Source organism: Elephas maximus, chromosome 4 (assembly GCF_024166365.1).
Source record: "Elephas maximus indicus isolate mEleMax1 chromosome 4, mEleMax1 primary haplotype, whole genome shotgun sequence".
NCBI classification, from domain to species: Eukaryota; Metazoa; Chordata; class Mammalia; order Proboscidea; family Elephantidae; genus Elephas; species Elephas maximus.
Window position 1 is genome coordinate 196,968,916 of NC_064822.1, and position 16,054 is coordinate 196,984,969.

General features: G+C 60.8%; 2 protein-coding genes across 5 annotated transcripts; both read right to left on the bottom strand.

The window, feature by feature from the left end:
• Positions 1–1,569: 1,569 nt before the first annotated feature.
• On the bottom strand, positions 1,570–10,776 carry CPT1B (carnitine palmitoyltransferase 1B). Of its 4 annotated transcripts, none has more exons than XM_049884767.1 (19): positions 10,688–10,776; positions 9,639–9,798; positions 9,106–9,245; positions 8,604–8,889; positions 8,293–8,394; positions 7,976–8,113; positions 7,456–7,533; positions 6,735–6,842; positions 6,523–6,607; positions 5,961–6,156; positions 5,571–5,756; positions 5,038–5,143; positions 4,843–4,959; positions 4,360–4,524; positions 4,146–4,280; positions 3,499–3,651; positions 2,578–2,691; positions 2,005–2,097; positions 1,570–1,899 (listed from the first exon to the last, which is right to left on the bottom strand). In XM_049884767.1, the coding sequence occupies exons 2-19, from the start codon at positions 9,777–9,779 to the stop codon at positions 1,816–1,818; spliced, it is 2,427 nt and encodes an 808-aa protein (XP_049740724.1). In that variant the 5' UTR covers positions 9,780–9,798; positions 10,688–10,776; the 3' UTR covers positions 1,570–1,815. The 4 variants fall into 4 exon arrangements, with proteins under 4 accessions (XP_049740724.1, XP_049740725.1, XP_049740723.1 ...); XM_049884768.1 differs by lacking the exon at positions 10,688–10,776 and adding an exon at positions 10,261–10,338 and having other exon boundaries at positions 8,604–8,781; XM_049884766.1 differs by lacking the exon at positions 10,688–10,776 and adding an exon at positions 10,261–10,338.
• Positions 10,777–10,872: 96 nt separating this feature from the next.
• CHKB (choline kinase beta) lies at positions 10,873–14,374 on the bottom strand. Its single transcript, XM_049884785.1, has 11 exons — positions 14,136–14,374; positions 13,439–13,547; positions 13,009–13,122; positions 12,681–12,814; positions 12,382–12,477; positions 12,175–12,233; positions 12,007–12,088; positions 11,819–11,927; positions 11,580–11,683; positions 11,253–11,334; positions 10,873–11,135 (listed from the first exon to the last, which is right to left on the bottom strand). The coding sequence occupies exons 1-11, from the start codon at positions 14,357–14,359 to the stop codon at positions 11,061–11,063; spliced, it is 1,188 nt and encodes a 395-aa protein (XP_049740742.1). The 5' UTR covers positions 14,360–14,374; the 3' UTR covers positions 10,873–11,060.
• Between the last annotated feature and the right edge of the window lie 1,680 nt (positions 14,375–16,054).

The following is a 16,054-nucleotide window of genomic DNA, read 5'->3' on the forward strand; positions in this document are numbered from 1 at the left end:
AGCTACTAGCAGCTGAAAGAGACAAGGAAGGACCTCCCCTCCCCACAGAGACATGCCCTGAATTTGGATTTCTAGCCTCCTGAACTGAGAAAACAAATTTCCTCTCTTCAGAGTCACTCACTTGTGATATTTGTTATGGCAGCACTAGGAAACTAAGACAACCAATATGCCTGGGCTCTCTGGGAATCCTGGAGATGTCTGTTCTGCCCATGGGTGCCCTTGTACATCCCATTCACATATGACTTGAGTTCTCCCCAGTGGAATATGGGTGGAAGTGCTATATATCACTTCCCTGCCAGGCCATAACAGCCTCCAGGAGCCACCGTCTCTGTCTTCTCCCTTCTCCCTTGAGGGCCGGATGTTGGAGGCTGTCAGCCTGCCTCCTTGGGGAGGAGTCAGGAAGGGGAGGCATGGGGGAGGCATGGGGAGTCCCCCACTGCTCCTGACTGGATTTGATTTTAGCAAGAATTAAGCTTCTATTTGGTGAAACCACCGAGATTTCAGGCTTTATCTGTTATAGGTGCTAGAATTTCTTTAATGCAGATCTCCAGACTCCCTGACCCCCTCCTCACCCCCATACCTCCGGACTCCTCGGATTTGCCTACCTTCAAGGCCCCCTCGCTGTCCGTCCATTACAGCAGGCTCCTCGCACCTCAAGGTACTTGCTCTTGCTGTGCCCTCACCAAGGGAATAGTCTTCCTTTAGATGTCTGTACGGCTTGCTCCCTCATCTCCTTCAGCCACCCTGTCTGAAATCGCCACTCACCCTCCGTGTTCCCCCATTTATTTTCCTCCGCAGCACACACTGCCAGCGCATACGCCGCAGACTTCACCCATTCATCTGGTCACTGCTGTCTCCACCACTGGACTCAGCTCGACAGGGGGGTTTCCTTGGTTGGTTTCGTTCACAGATGCCCCCAGTGGGCACGGAGGCACTCAGTACATGCTCGTAAACTGATTCTTCCCAAGCCTCGTCTCCACCTCAACCCATGCCTCCCTCACCTACTGGCGGGGGCGGGCGGGGGCGGGCGGGGGGGGCAGTCCGCAGGCACATGGGATGCTCCGTAAACTCTGTTCAACAAAGGCCAGGACAGGCACAGGGACCCGTGCAGGACTGGCAAATAAACAGAAGTGGCCTCGGGAAGGGTGAAGGTTACGAAGCAGGAATTTATTCCAGCTAGAGTGGGTGTGGAAACCCTGGTGGCGTGGAAACCCTGGTGGCGTAGTGGTTAAGTGCTACGGCTGCTAACCAAAGGGTTGGCAGTTCAGATCCACCAGGTTCTCCTTGGAAACTCTATGGGGCAGTTCTACTCTGTCCTATAGGGTCGCTATGAGTCGGAATCAACACGACGGCACTGGGTTTGGTACTGGGTTTAGAGTGGGCGTGGACACCTGTCTCAGGAGCCCATGTCACCAGCAGAGCCACACCTCAAGGCCGTCGCAGACCTTCCCAATCACCTCCCAGTCCCAGCCTGTCCCCTGCCCCTCTAGGGCTGAGCTGGGCGGGGGGGCTGCCTATTTCCCCCCCCCAAAAAAAAAAAAACACACAGACACAGGTACCCAAGGGCTAAGAGAGAATTACAGCCTTATTTTTATTAACATCTACCAAGAAAAGTCAAATTCCATCCTGACTCCAATCCCACCTCCAGCACCTTGGTCCTCGGAAACAGCATCTGGCCAGGAGGACCCTGCTGCCAGTACTGTTCTTCCGAGCCTGAGACCCCTGCATGGCCACTCACACATGCCACGAGCTGGCCATGGGCCCCTTCCTTCCATGGCATGGGGATGAAAGGACAGCTGGCCACATCTCCAATCCTCAGCGGGCAGCCTTGGGCACTTGGAAAAGATCTGCAATGTCCATCAGGGCTTGGCGGATATGGTTCCCAAAGCGCTGGGCATTCTGTGGGGCAGAGAGCTCAGTGTGCCTGCTGGCTGGCCCCATGCCTTTGTCCCTAGCTTCCCCCAGCAGCATCGCACCCAGCCCTGGGTGCAGAGGGACACTCACCGTTTCTGAGCTTGAGAACTTGCTGGAGACGTGGAAGAAGATGGTGTTCTCCCCTGCGATCATGTAAGAAACCCCATAGCCATCATCCGCTACCTGAGGGCAGCAGGAGGGATGGGGAGAAGAAGTGACAATCGAATCTAAACCATTTGAGAGCCAGAATAATACTATAAATGCTTTGTCCACAGGAACTGGAAGGGAGGGGCTCCACCCCTGAGATGAGCTCAGGACTGCCCCCAGGAACATGGTGGAAACTCAAGAACTCTCCCTTGCCATCCTGACTGCCAAGAACCCAGACTTCCCGTGTTCTCTTCCCTCCCTCAGGATCAGTCTTATCTTCTTCCTCCAAGGGGATCTCTGGCATCTCATTAGCCTTGGCATTTTAGAGGGAGTGCTGACTCCCAGATAAGCATGGCTCAGTGGGCAGGGGTTAGCGCAGGTGGGGTCTCTGGCACCTTCTGCCTATCTCCACACAGGAATTGGGGCTCCCTGCCCTATCTGACCTCACCTCGCATCCTGGTACTTCCTACCGTCCCTTGCCCCATTCTGCCCTCCTGCCCCGCCATGTGCACTCACGGGGCCAAAGCCACCTCCAGCGACAAGGTGACGGGGGTACTGCTCTGGGTCAAACATGCGGATCTGGAACTGGGCAGTCTGGCTGGTGGAGAGGCGCCAGGGTTCTTCCAGCACCTGCAACGGAAAAGCCACACAGTCAGACCTCACGCAAGCTCCTGCTTAAACACCTGTGTGACAAGTGGTGCCTGAGCAGGGAGGCCACAGCACTCAGATCTCACGCATTTAGCACACACCTGAGTGAATGTGAGGGCAGACGCTTCCTGATGCTACCCTTCACCCCGCACCAGCCTCCTCGCCTGTGCTCCCTCCTTTTCTGCCCACCACCTCCTCTCCTACACCTGATACTACCCTCCACCCCGCACCAGCCTCCTCACCTATGTTCCCTCCTTTTCTGCTCACCACCTCCTCTCCTACACAGCCCCCTGCTCCATCCCCCCAGCCTCCTCTCTTACCCCCTCTTGCTCCGCCCTACCTCCTGCACCCCTCCCGCTGTTCCTCCCCCCACCTCCTGTCCTATGGCCCCCTGCTCTGCCCTGCACCCCCTCCCCGCCTCTCTCCTGTGCCCTCTGCCCTCCCACCACTCTGCTCTGCCCTCCCCTCTCCTACACCTCCCATTATGCTGCATCCCAGGCTCCCTGTCCCTCAAGAGCACCAGCTCGCCTGGTCTTGAAGTCTAGGCACTGGTTGTTTCCTGCTCTCCCCCTCACTTCTGGCAACCTTAGGAAGAGGCTTTCCCTGACACCCCCCATTCTCTCTAACAGGATCCCTGCCGACAGATCTCATCTTTTATCTGTTTGTCTCACTGATCAGACTGTCCATGTGATTTCTGTGCAGACCACGACTGGAGAGCTAGGATGGAATCAGACCAGCCTGCCAGGGTGGCCCCTGGTCTGGAAGGGCAGAGAGACAGAGGACACTGACCTCGGCCAGGAAAGGAGACGTGACCCCCAGATACTTGGAGACCAAGTAGAGGCAGAAGAGATGCCTGTCAATTCCAGACCCTGTCATGGCCAGGCGGTACATGTGCTGGTGCTTCTCAGATGCTTTCCGAAAGAGATCCTGGAGGTCTGCTTTCTGGGGAGAAGTGGAGGGTGAAGGTAGCCCCCACCCCAAGGGCCTGACCCCTGAGGTGGGTGAGGGTGGGGGTGTCTCACCACATCGTCCTGATCCCTGAAGTGAGTGGGGGTGTCTCAGCATGTGGGCCTAATCCCCAGAGTGGGTGGGGGTGGGTGTCTTCACCATGTGGCACCCACCCCAAGGCGAGCAGGGATAAGGGTACCTCACCACTTGGCCCTGACCCCTGTGGGGGACAGGTGGTGGTGGGGGACAGGTGGTGGTGGGGGACCTTACCACATGGCCCTACCACAAGATAGGTGAGGTGTCTCACCACGTGACCCTTACCCAGAGATACGTGGAGTATCTCACCACGTGGCCCTGACCTCTGCAGGGTGCAGGTGGAGGTGGGGTGTCTCACCACATGGCCCTGACCCTGGGTGGGTGGGTGGAGGTGGGGTCCTCACCACGTGGCCCCCACCCCGTGAATTGGGTGGGTATAGGTGGGACCTCACCATGTGGTTGCCCTCCACCATGGCCTGCACGAAGGCTGAAGACTCGCTGGTACAGGACCGCACCGTCTCGGTCCGTCCCTCCCGGAACATTCTGGTCATTGAGGCCTCGTAGGTCAGGCAAAACTTGCCCCTATCCTGAGGAACACAGAGGGGTGGTTCCAGCAGGTGGCTGGCTTGCCCCTCGCCTGCCTGCCTGGCTGGGCCATGTGCTCACCCGGAAGTGTGCCAGCTGCAGGGCAATCTGCACAAAGGCGTCGGGGCTGGTGCGGCACTTCTTGATGAGACCTTTGCCAAAGGGCAGGAACTGGAAGCAGTACAGCTCCACGTCGTCTGCCAGGGCCTTGGCCACCTGGTAGGAGCGCTCGATGGCCACCTGGCACTGCCAAGAAACCAAAAGTGTGGTGAGGGAGAGGAGGAGCTGGTATGCCTCTCAGGGCACCCTGAGGTCAGCAGAGAGGTGATGAAAGCAAACTTGAAGGATGGTCTGGGCCGGCTGGGGCAGGGCAGGTGGACCTCACACCTTTGCTACCCCTGCTGGCCCTGGGGCTCTGACCTCCCTTTGGTCAGTCTGGGACCCACATGCTCCCTGAGGAGTCCTGCCCTCCCCCTCAGCACCAGCGGGCAGAAGGGAGGAAGCAGAGGTCTCCCTGCTCCCGGCCCCTCTTGGCCTGTGCACCTGCGTGGGGCCCTGACCCACCTGCTCTGGAATGTCCCACTGCAGCCGCTGAGGACGTGACAGCACGGGGTTCACTTTGCCCAGGCAATGCCCAGTCTCCGTGTAGCCCAAGTATAAGGCGTCAGTAGCCAATACAAACTGAAAAGAGAGGGGTAAGGCTAAGGGGTTGGCCATGTCCCCTCCCAGCCTGCCCCCAAGGACCTGCCCTGCTGCTACCTCCCAGAGATGCCCTATGATGGGGGCGTCTGCCCACGCGTGTTCTGCGTTGAGGCCCATCTGGCCATTCTTGAAGCAGATGAGAGTGAAGGACTTGTCAAACCACCTGCAGAAAGATGTAGAGGCCTGAGAGGGGGCTGAGAAGTGGGAGTGACAAAGTCGGAATGGTAGCAGGGCTGGGGGAGCTGAGCTGGGGGGAACACGACCGGGGCGGGGGCTACAGGGCCGGGGAGGGCAGAGGGATGGGGGTGCAGAGCTGAGGGGAACACGAACAGGTTGGGGGGCTAGAGGGACGGGGAGCAGAGCTGGGGGGGACACAACTGGGTGGGGGGCTACAGGCCAGGGGGGCAGAGGGACGGGGGTGCAGAGCTGGGGGGGCTACAGGGCCGGGGGCAGCAGAGGGACGGGGGAGCAGACCTGGGGGGGAACACGACCGGGTAGGGGGGCTACAGGGCCGGGGGGGGCAGGGGGATGGGGGTGCAGAGCTTGGGGGGAACACGACTGGGTGGGTGGGCAGAAGGACGGGGGTGCACCTGTCATAGCAGCTGCCATGAAGCAGTGCCTTGCCGTAGAGGCTGAGGCTGGCCTCATTCTCGGGGTCATAGCAGTGGGGCTCTTCGTCCAGGGCCACAAAGAAGGCAGCCCGCTCGATGGTCTCCAAGGCAGTCTTGTTCTTGCCGCAGCTAAAGAAGGCCTGGCGAGCCTCAGCCCACTCAACCCTGAGGACACAGGGGCGGCGCTGGGTGGGAGGGTGCAGGGGATGGTGCCTTCGGGGAGCTGGCCTGGAGGCAGCTGGTCTAACTGCTGCCCATCGGTGTGGGGTGCAGAACAGCCCAGGGGATGCCCTCTCACCACCAAGGGCCCTGGTTTGGGTGACAAACAAGGCCAGGCAGCCTCTCCTCGTGGTGCTCTTCCACCCGTACCTCCCGCCGGCCGTGAGGGCCGCCAGCTTCTCCTCCCCGGGCTGCGGTGGGGAGGGGTCGTCCAGTATCCTTTGGAACTGCATCTCCAGGTCTCGGGGCTTGAGCAGCTGTGAGCCCTCATAGAGCCACACCTTGAAGAAGCGGCCCTTGTGGTAGACAGCCACGTGCCTGCTGTCCCCTAAGTGCTGCAGCAGGTCTAGGGCAGATGAGGTGGGTGGGTGCTGAGGCAGGGTGGGGGGCCCGGGGGAGATGCCCTCCCCATGTGGCCCTCAGGTCCTCCTCTGGCCTGGCCTCCACCTGCCTTCCTTCACCCACTGGCACACAGACCGTGCCAGGCACTCAAGATGTCTTCATACCCCTCATTCTGCCAGGTGCTTCAGAGTAGAGGGAACTGAAGCCCTGAGAAATGAAGCCCTATAAACAGAGTGCTGCAGGCCTGCCAGACCCTGGGCCTGAGCTCACCCCTTCCTCTACCACCTCCTACATTTACTCCCTTGACCCCAGGCCCAGGCCCGGCGAGCCCTGGAGATCCCAGCAGTAACAGCAGGCAGTGGGGCAGCACCTGTCTCCTTGCCCGGGATCCGGGTGGTGTTGAACATCCTCTCCATCTGATAGGAGCACATGGGCACGATACCCAGTGCCATTACCTGTGGGGAAGGTCCAAGGCTTGAACACGGCTGCCCCTCCATCCCCAGTGCCATCACCTGTGAGGAAGGCCCGAGGCTTGGACGTGGCCTCCCTTCCACCAGCCCCACCCCAGCTTGTCCCACTCACAGGCTTGATCTCTTCCCGGTCCAGCTTACGGCGATACAAGATCATGGCATGGACAATGTTCCCCAGGCGGGCAGCCTGCACCTCCGTAGGCCTGATGAGCACAAAGTCCTGGGGAGAGAGCAGAGCCTGCAGCGGGTGGCAGGGTACCTGGCGGGTGCTTCTAGCCAACCAAGACCACACCAGCCAGTGACTCAAGGTCCCTCCTTTTTCACATTCCATTTTATTGGCTTAGGTTTTACTATTTTGAAGAAAGGGTTCCACTGCTAAGAAAACAGCTTAAAGCCTGTGGTACAGAATAGTTGTGTGTGAGTTTCGGAAAAAGAGAGGAGGATGCTTTTGCCAAGGAGGGAACTCCAGCAGAGGACAAGAGACACATAGGTTCCAGGGCAGGGGGAAACAGGCTGGTGGGCACAGATGGTGTTGGGGCCCATGGAGCAGGGTCCAACGGCAACACCCTGAGTTCTAAGAGAACAGCCTGGGCTCCAGTCTGGTTCTGGATCCGTGAAGTGAGGGGATTTACCTGGTGATGGTGTGCAGGATGGACAGGATCCTGTGGCCTGTCTGAGAGACAGTGACAGGGTCTCTCCTCTACTTCCTTTTCCTTCAAGCCTCACTCTGTAAGCCCTCACATGTCACCAGGATGGTGGGCTGCTGCTTGGGGCCCCGTGCCCTAAGACTCAGAGCTGGGGACAGACAGAGCCACTGGAGCTCCAGGTCTTACCGTGATGTAATAGTTGCTGTTCACCGGCAGAGGGCTCCTGCCTCGCAGGTAGATGTACTCTTCCCACCAGTCACTCACCTGTGGGTGAGTGGGCAATTAGAGGGGCCAGGCGGGGTGCAGGGCTGGGCGGCTGGGGCACACAAGCAGGTGAGGAGGAGAGCACCCGGGGTGAGTGGGAGATCAGAGGGGCCAGGCGGGGTGCAGGGCTGGGCAGCCGGGGCACACGAGCAGGGGAGGAGGAGAGCGCCCGGGGTGAGTGGGAAATCAGAGGGGCCAGGCGGGGTGCAGGGCTGGGCAGCTGGGGCACACAAGCAGGTGAGGAGGAGAGCACCCGGGGTGAGTGGGAGATCAGAGGGGCCAGGCGGGGTGCAGGGCTAGGGCAGCTGGGGCACACAAGCAGGTGAGGAGGAGAGCGCCCGGGGTGAGTGGGCGATCAGAGGGGCCAGGCGGGGTGCAGGGCTAGGGCAGCTGGGGCACACAAGCAGGTGAGGAGGAGAGCGCCTGGGGTGAGGGGACTCACGTAGTTTGTCGCCCACCAAGACTTGAGCACCAGGTACTTTTGCAGCCGGGGGGCAGTCTTGTCCTGGAATTCCTTGGCCAACGTCTCCGTGCGGTAATATTCCTCGTCACCCAACAAGGGCCGCACAGATTCCAGGTACTGTCCAGCCAAGGTATCACAGTAGAAGCCCGATAGCAAAGTCTGCCTCAGACCCTCTTGGCCCCTTTTCTCCCCCCTCCTTCAGCCTATCACTCTCAAGTCTGCTCTTTTCAGGAGCAGTCCCTTGGGTTTAGGCAAGTCCTGAGTCCAGCCCCCTGCCCCCTGACCAGAGGACTCACTCTCCGGATTGTGGCCGACACTCTGGGCACAGGAAGGGTGGGCAGGGATGTCTGGAAGCTGTAGAGCATGGGCCTCCGGCTGGACAGAAGGCGAACACAAATCTGGGGTACAGGAGGCAGCGTGTGGGGTAGGAGCCAGAAGAAAGAGTGAACACAAACCGGGGACGCCTGAGGAGCTGGGGCCTAGGTGTACCAGTCCCATCCCCCCTCCCCAGGATGCACCCACACGGCCGGGCACTGGCACCCCGCCTGCCTCTCCCTCTAGCTCAGAAGTCCCAGTGGGCCCTGCATCCTTGCCCAGCCCTGCTCACAGCCCAGATCCTGGTGACGTGGCTGGTCTGGCCATGCATCTCGAACATCCAGCCATGGTAGGAAAGCAGCAGCTTCAGGGTTTGGCGGAAAAAGAAGATGCCAGTGGCCCAGACCCCCGTGGAGAAAATGGCCATGCTGAGAAGTGCCTTGGTCTGCGGGGTCTGGTAGAAGCTGCACCTGTGCGGGGCAGGGAGGGGTGCTGGGGTCCACTCGGGGCCAGCCTCGGGGCCATTATGACTGTGCCTCTGATGCCTCCTGAGTTGAACGTCACTTTGTGGTTGTGGCCTGTTTCAGGGTAGGCGCAGAGGGAGCAGAACCTCCCTGGTACCCACTCCTCTGAGTGCATCAAATACTAACCATCAGAGACAGAACAGAGATGACAATGGCCCTGGGGAGGGGCCGCTGTCCTGCATCTGGTCTCAGCTCCCCAACCCTGGCCTTAGGAGTGTTGCCCCTGCCCCCTTATGACACCTGTGCCCAACTCCAAGCCCTGCTTCTCACCCATCAGGGATGCATCTCTGGATACGACTGACCAACCCCATAGAAATGTCCACGTTGCAGTAGGATGACCCCACGGTTGCCATGACGACAACCAGCCAGCTGGTGGGGCTACCAGGATACACACCCCTGAGGATGCCATTCTGTGGACAGAAACAGGGCATAGCTCTCCTGGGTCTCTTGCAGAATGGGGAGTCAAGGTGAGCAGACATCTAGGAGGTGAAGGAGGCTCTCGTCTTCCTGCAACAACCCACCCCCCAACACCTGCTGTTCTCATCATTCTTCAAGTCTGGTTTTCCCTGTCCATACATTCATACCTTCGGCACTGATCACTGGCCGGGTCCCACCATGACCACTTTCAACCTGCCCTGAACGGCATCGCCAGGCCTGTCACCCTGCAGAACTCCGAGGGGAGGGAGTTGGGCTTGGCTGCCAGCTAGGGTCTGGGGAGGGACACCTGGCAGCTGCCTCTTCCCCAAGGATTGTTCTGCACCTGCTGGAAGGAAGAGGCCTGGCCAAAGAACCACCGCGCCCACCTTGATCCGAATCAGGCGTTTCTTCCAGGAGTTGATGCCAGACAGGTAGACGTGTTTCAGAGCCTCCCTACTGAGCCGGAAGTCGACCCCATCAGGGGTCACCGTGAACTGGAAGGCCACGGCCTGGTGTGCTTCCGCCATCCTGGGCTTTGGCCGGCACCTGGGCGTGGGGCAGGGGTGCGTGGGCGTGGGGCAGGGGTGCGGGGTCAGGGGTGCGGGGGCAGGGGGTGCGTGGGGCAGGGGTGCGGGGGCAGGGGTGCGTGGGCGGGCTCAGGCCGGCTCTGGCCCCGCCCCACCGAGCGAGGCCCAGCCCCTGGGTCCGCCCGCCCCTCCGCGTCTCCCCTTCCGCCCGCCCCCAGCCCGGGCCAACGGCAGCCGAACCCAAGCGCCGGGCGTTCTGGGCGGGCTCCGCCGCAATGGGTGGCCGGTCCGGAAGGGGTCGGGCCGCGAAAGCTCCAGGAGCTCCTCGGGCAGTGAAGGGGGCCTCGGGCCGGGGGCGTCAGGGAGGGGAACGGGCAGGGCCCGGAGACGCCCGGGAGGTGGAGCCGGCCCGGCACCAGGTGGGGTCTGGGGTCCCTGGCGTCCTCCTCGCCCCCGCGCCAGCTGGGCAGCCCTTACTCACGGCTCGGGCTCGCTGGGTCTGCAAGGCCGGCTGCTCTGGCCCGTGTCCCTGTGTCCTTCAGTCCGGACCACCCCCGCCCCGCCCTCTCCGGGAACCTGACACCCGCTCCCAAATTGGGGTCGGAGAACAGATGCGGACGGGCACCAGAACCCCCTCCCCCAGCGCAGTGTGATACGGGAGTAGGGGGCGGGCTTCTTCAAGCTGAAGGTGCCTCAAAGGTCGGGGAGGGGGGGTACCCAGAGTCTCACGTGAATGTGGTGCATTTGAGCTAAAAATAGCCAAAAGTAGGGAAAAGGTCGCGGATGTATCAGCTGAGCTGCCCGGACAGCCCCACTGGGCCCTGTTCCACCCCACTGGGCCCTGTTCCACCCCACTGCGCCCTGTTCCACCCCACTGCGCCCGAAGGCCGCCTCACATCATTCCTGACCTGGAGCTGAGGAAGGGAGGCAGCAGGGCGTGGGGCCCCAATTGGCCGAGGGCGCACTGTCCAGCCCGGCTCTACAGAGGGCGGGAAACAGGCTCAGTGCAGGGTCTCTGTCAATCTGCTCCCATTCCTTGCTGGACACTTCTGCTGCTTTAGGGCAGAGTCAGACCACGGCTCAAAGAAGGAAGAAAGAAGCTGTTTATTATCTGAAAAGGTTTATTGTCGGAAGGTACACAGCCCAGGGCTCCCGCCCCTGTAGGCACGGGAACATGTCTGCCTCCTCAACATGTCTCACTTGGGGGGCTCAGCCCCAGTGCCAGGGCCTCCTTCCAAGGTCCTGCCCTGGAGACTCCGGGGAAACTGCAGGATGGGGGGATCAGGACTTGGGGTGGAGAGTGGTCAGCTGCCTCTTCTGCTGGAAGTAGAACTGCAATCGAGACTGTGCATACTCCTAGGAAGAAAATCCGTCCCCCCAGCGGTGAGAAGGCTCAGGCCTGCATCCCAGGAGTCTGCATAGCCCTGCTGCCTTCTAGCCACCCCTAATACACCCATTTTGTGGTTTACTTACCAAATAACCAAATTCTATAGTGGACATAGATGCCTGGAGGATGGACCAGAGACCCCAGAAGAAATGAGAAGCCAAGGCATACCTGGGTGGGTGGGCAAGAGCACATGCGGCCCTGCTGGCATGCCCCTCCCCTGGGCTGGTCAAGCCCCTGCAGCTCTGACCCCTCCCCTACCACCCTAGCCCCCCTTGTCCTGTCTCCACTGCCCAGACCTCCTCCTCACTCCCTGCCTCCACTCTGTGATGCACCTGAGGGGTCACCTGGTGAGTCTGACCACCCACCCTCTTCCTCAGCCCCCATTTCCTCTGTGCCCCTGCCCTCCTCCTCACCGATCAACCTCCACCAGCAAGTCTTCTTCCAGCTTCCTCTGTTCCTCCTGGGAGAGAGTCTCATCTTTTTTTACCTCTGCCAGGTAATGGCGAATAAAATGGAGCTGAAATCAAGAGTGGGAGTCAGCGTTTTCTATCAACTCCCTTTGGTGTCATTCCTTCCAGACTTAACCTCCCTCCCCCTCCTCACCTCTTCCTGCTCCCTGCCTCTGGACCACATTCAGCTCTGGCCCACATACCTGCTGTTCCCTGGTGGGGTAGTCTGCTGGCCTCGCCTTATAGAAAGGCCACTCCTCGTGAGTATAGTCATATACCCATTCACAGAAATGGTTCCCAATGTCAAAGCCCCTGGGGAGTAAGGTGGATACTCAGTCTGCAGCAGGGACGCAGAAATGGGGAAAGACCGTGGGAATAGATATCCCTTCACCTGTAGTTGTAACTGCTGTACTCAAAGTCCACGAGCATGAGACTGTCAGCATTTTCTGGCGCTGAGAGCAACAAGATGTTCCCTGTGGGAACAGGGTAGGGTTCTGGTCACCCAGGACCCTCTGGCCCCTCCCCTTAGGGTCAGGCAGAGTCAGATGCCTTTTCCTACCTTCCTGGATGTCATTGTGGCAGAAGACCACTGGTGATGGGGTGGAGGCCAGCAACTTCCTGAAGGGGAATGGGGGCAAGGGTCCTGACTAGCAGCCACCAGAGGGCCAGAGCCACCCTCATAGGCCAGGCCCAGAGCACAGCCCTAAGCAAATCCTGGGGGGAACCCGTGAGGCAGGAGGCACCTCCCCCTGCTCTTTGGCCTTACCTGAGGTTGCCCATCTCATCCTTTAGGCTGTACACCTCCAGCAGGTTCATTTGGGGGAGGCCCGTAGGGGGCAGGTCCTGGATCTGCTTTAGGTACCTGAAGCCCAAAGAATGGGATGTCCTCACTCTGCTGCCTCTCCTGCTCCCTCCTCACCTACTTAATCCTCAGGCCAGGCTACCCGCTCGCTTTTTGGTCAGTGTTTGACTTGTCTGACAAACACGTGGAAGGCTCTGTGGGAGGAGTCACAGCCAGCAGGAGGGCCAGCTAGGTGTGCAGGAGCCCCACGGAGCAGGACTCACCGCTCCATGGTCCTGAACAGCCAGTGGGGCTCTTTGGTGAAAGGCATCTCCATGCCGTGGAACCGGGCCATCTTGGTGGCAATGGCTGCTGACAGCACTGGCTCTCGAAGCTCTTGAGTTTTCAGGGGCCGACTCTGCACCCAGGAACCTATCAGGGTGGTGAGGGGGCTGGGGCGGGTGGGGCAAGGGCTGGGGCAATGGGGGGAGGTCAGGGTCTTGGGGAAAATTCCCTACCTGGGGCTTAGGGAGGTGAAGGCAGACTTGGGGGGAGAGGGGAGAGGTCTGGGGGGCAGGAGGTGCCTCAGGGAAGTCAGGGCTGTGCTCGTACTGGGATGTACTGCTCCAGCCGGCCCTCTGGGAAGACGCCATAGAGCTGGGGCCCCAGTGACCGCTCAGCGAGGATGGCAAACATCACGCTTTCAAGAACCAAGGAGTCCACACCCTGGAAGAAGGTAGACAGCAAAGGGCAGAGTCAAGAGAGCAGTCAGAGCAGAATGCCACTGGCACAGGGCGAGGAGGGTATGGTTTCTTCCTCTACCACAGCTGGGTTCCTCGTCCTACTGCCCAGAGGCTCTGGGGCATACGCCTTGGGGTCTAGAAGGCCAGGCTCTGCCACTGGGCAGCAGGGCAATAATGGACTAGTTACTTAGTGTCTGAACCTCGGTTTCCCCATTTGTGCAATGGGGTGGTCCTACCTGCCACTCGTAAGTGAAGGATCCTAGAGCCCTTAGCCGCTGTGGCCCTCATGCCCTCCTTACCTGCAGGATGGCCCCGTACAACCGAAGCAGCACCTCCCTGGGCTCCTCGCCATGACTGGGCAGGTGGTCCGGGAGCGAGCAGCGGAAGAGCAGGTTACTGAGGCCCCCGCTGTAGACCCACAAGGGGTGCTCAGCCTGGGTTGGCTCAGCCCACCCTTCCACCCCAGGTCCCTCGTCCTCCTTGGTCATCTTCGGGCTCCCTGGGCCCCTCATCTCCCCCAGCCCCTCCATTCTCCTCCGCCCGCCCCCGCTATCTCTGGACCTCTGGTGCCCCCTTCTCCTCCTGCCCTTCACGGCCCTCCTCCTTGGGTCGCGGCCCCCCTCCTCGGGTCCCGGGTCACGGCCCCCCTTCCTCGGGTCACGGGTCACGGCCCCCTCCTCGGCTCACGGGTCACGGCCCCCCTCCTCGGCTCACGGGTCACGGCCCCCTTCCTCGGGTCACGGGTCATGGCCCCCCCCTCGGGTCATGGGTGCGGCCCCCCTTCCTCGGGTCACGGGTCACGGCCCCCCTCCTCGGGTCCCGGGTCACGGCCCCCCTCCTCGGGTCAAGGGCCTTCGCGGTCCCCTGCCGGCCAGGCCCCTGGCAGCCCCGCCACTGCCCCGCCCCGGGATCGGGCACACGCACTGGGTATGGGGGGCCCGAATCTAACCCCTGGCCCCCGCCCGCGCAGCAGAGGGCTGACCCCTGACCTCCCACCTCACGGGGTTCACCCTCAGCTCCTCGGGGCGCACCCGGCGCCAGGCCCCGCCCAAGTACTCCCGGCACCACTGGTAGGCTCGGCGCTCGGCGTCCTGTGACAGCGAAGAAGCGCGCCGCCGGATCGGGGCCGCGTCCGGGCACTCGGACAGCTTCGAGCTGCTGCTGGCGGCGCGGCCCCCGACGGCCCCGCCTCTGGCCACAGCTGCCCCCTCCGCCGCCATGGCTCGGGCTCAGCCCCGCCCACCAAACGGCTACGCCCCGCCCCCTTCGGCCGGGCTCGGCTCCTTCCGGCCACGCTCGGCCCTGCTTCCGGCCGGCTTGGGCTTCTCCACCCCTACGCCGATCTCTCCGGCTGTGCTCGGCTCTTTCCGGCACCGCTCGGCTCTCTCCGTGACCCTGATGTGGGCGCGCTCCCCGAAGGCCAAGTTCCCCGCGTCTCCACCGTGCCCCGCCCCCGCTCGGAGCGAAGGCCAATGGCCTCACTCTCTGTACGGGAGCGTCCCGGACCCGCCCTTGGGGCGTGGCTGCGCAAAAGACAGGCTTCTGTTTGGACGGCAGCGCGGAAATGAGAGACCGACGTAGGCCAATCGGAAGCGTCGTGCGCGATTGGCCGCGGGGCCGTGCGGCGTGGCGCGTGGACGTGTGGGGGGGGGCGCATGCCTTTGCCCCGCGCCAGGCGGGCGGCCTCGGGCGGCTGAGGTCCGGGGACGAGGGTCCTCGCAGGCGCGTGACGTGCGTGGTCCCCTCCTGTTCTCATGAAGGGGGTGTGGCTGAGGCCTGGGTGCGTGTGCCCGTGCGGGAGGAGGGCGTGTACGCGCAGCCTGTCCCGTATCTGGGGGGCGGTGCTCAGCTCACGTTTGTTGAGTGAGTGAATGCAGGGTTGCGAGTCTGAGATGGGCTGGGTGCGCTCGGGACGGTTCGGGTGACTCCCCAGGGCCCTCGAGTCGCTTCCGACTTATCGCCTGGAGCTTCCCTTCGCAGTAGGTGGGCAGCTCTGCAGCTGGCAGTGGCGTGCCCTTGGGCTGGAAGACGTTGCCTTCATTCCCCCTGCACCACCCTCATTGTCTCCAGACCTAGAGCCAGAGTTAGATCCCAGCGCACTACAGGGATCAAATTACAAAATCAAACCCGGAAGAGAAGACTCAGACGCTGCAGAAGACCTCCCTAGGGCTGCGTCCCGTCCCCGTGGCCTGCTGCCGCGGTTTCACGTGCGCTCAGCTTACGCTGAAGCATCCCGCTGGAAGTGCGTGACTCGCCCAGCCAGGTGGCTTGAATCACAGGACTCGGGGGCAGTACCTGTCGGACCATGGCATTCCTAGGGCTGCGTGATAGGTTGGGTTTTCTAGAGAAGCAAAATCAGTGAAGAGTATAAATATGTATTGTTGCTGTTAGCTGCCTACTCATAGCGACCCTATGTGCCACACAACAAAGCACTCCCTGGTCCTGTACCATCCTTACAGTCATTGTTACACTTGAGCCGACTGTTGCAGCCACTGTGTCAATCCATCTTGTTGAGGGTCTTAGTCTTTTCTGCTGAGCCGGTACTTCACCAAACATGATGCCCTTCTCCAGGGACTGATCCCTCCTGACAACATGTCCAAAGCATATAAGACCCAGTCTCACCGTCCTTGCATCTAAGGAGCATTCTTGTTGTACTTTTTCCAAGACAGATTTGTTCGTTCTTTTGGCAGTCCACGGTATATCCAATATTCTTCGCCAACACCACAATTCAAAGGCGTCAGCTCTTCTTCATTCTTCCATATTCATTGTCCAGCTTTCATGTGCATATGATACTACTGAAAATACCATGGCTTGGGTCGGGCACACTTCAGTCCTCAAGGTGACATCTTTGCTTCTTAACACTTTAAAGAGGTCCTTTGCTGCAGATTTACCCAATGCAATGCATCTTTTGATTT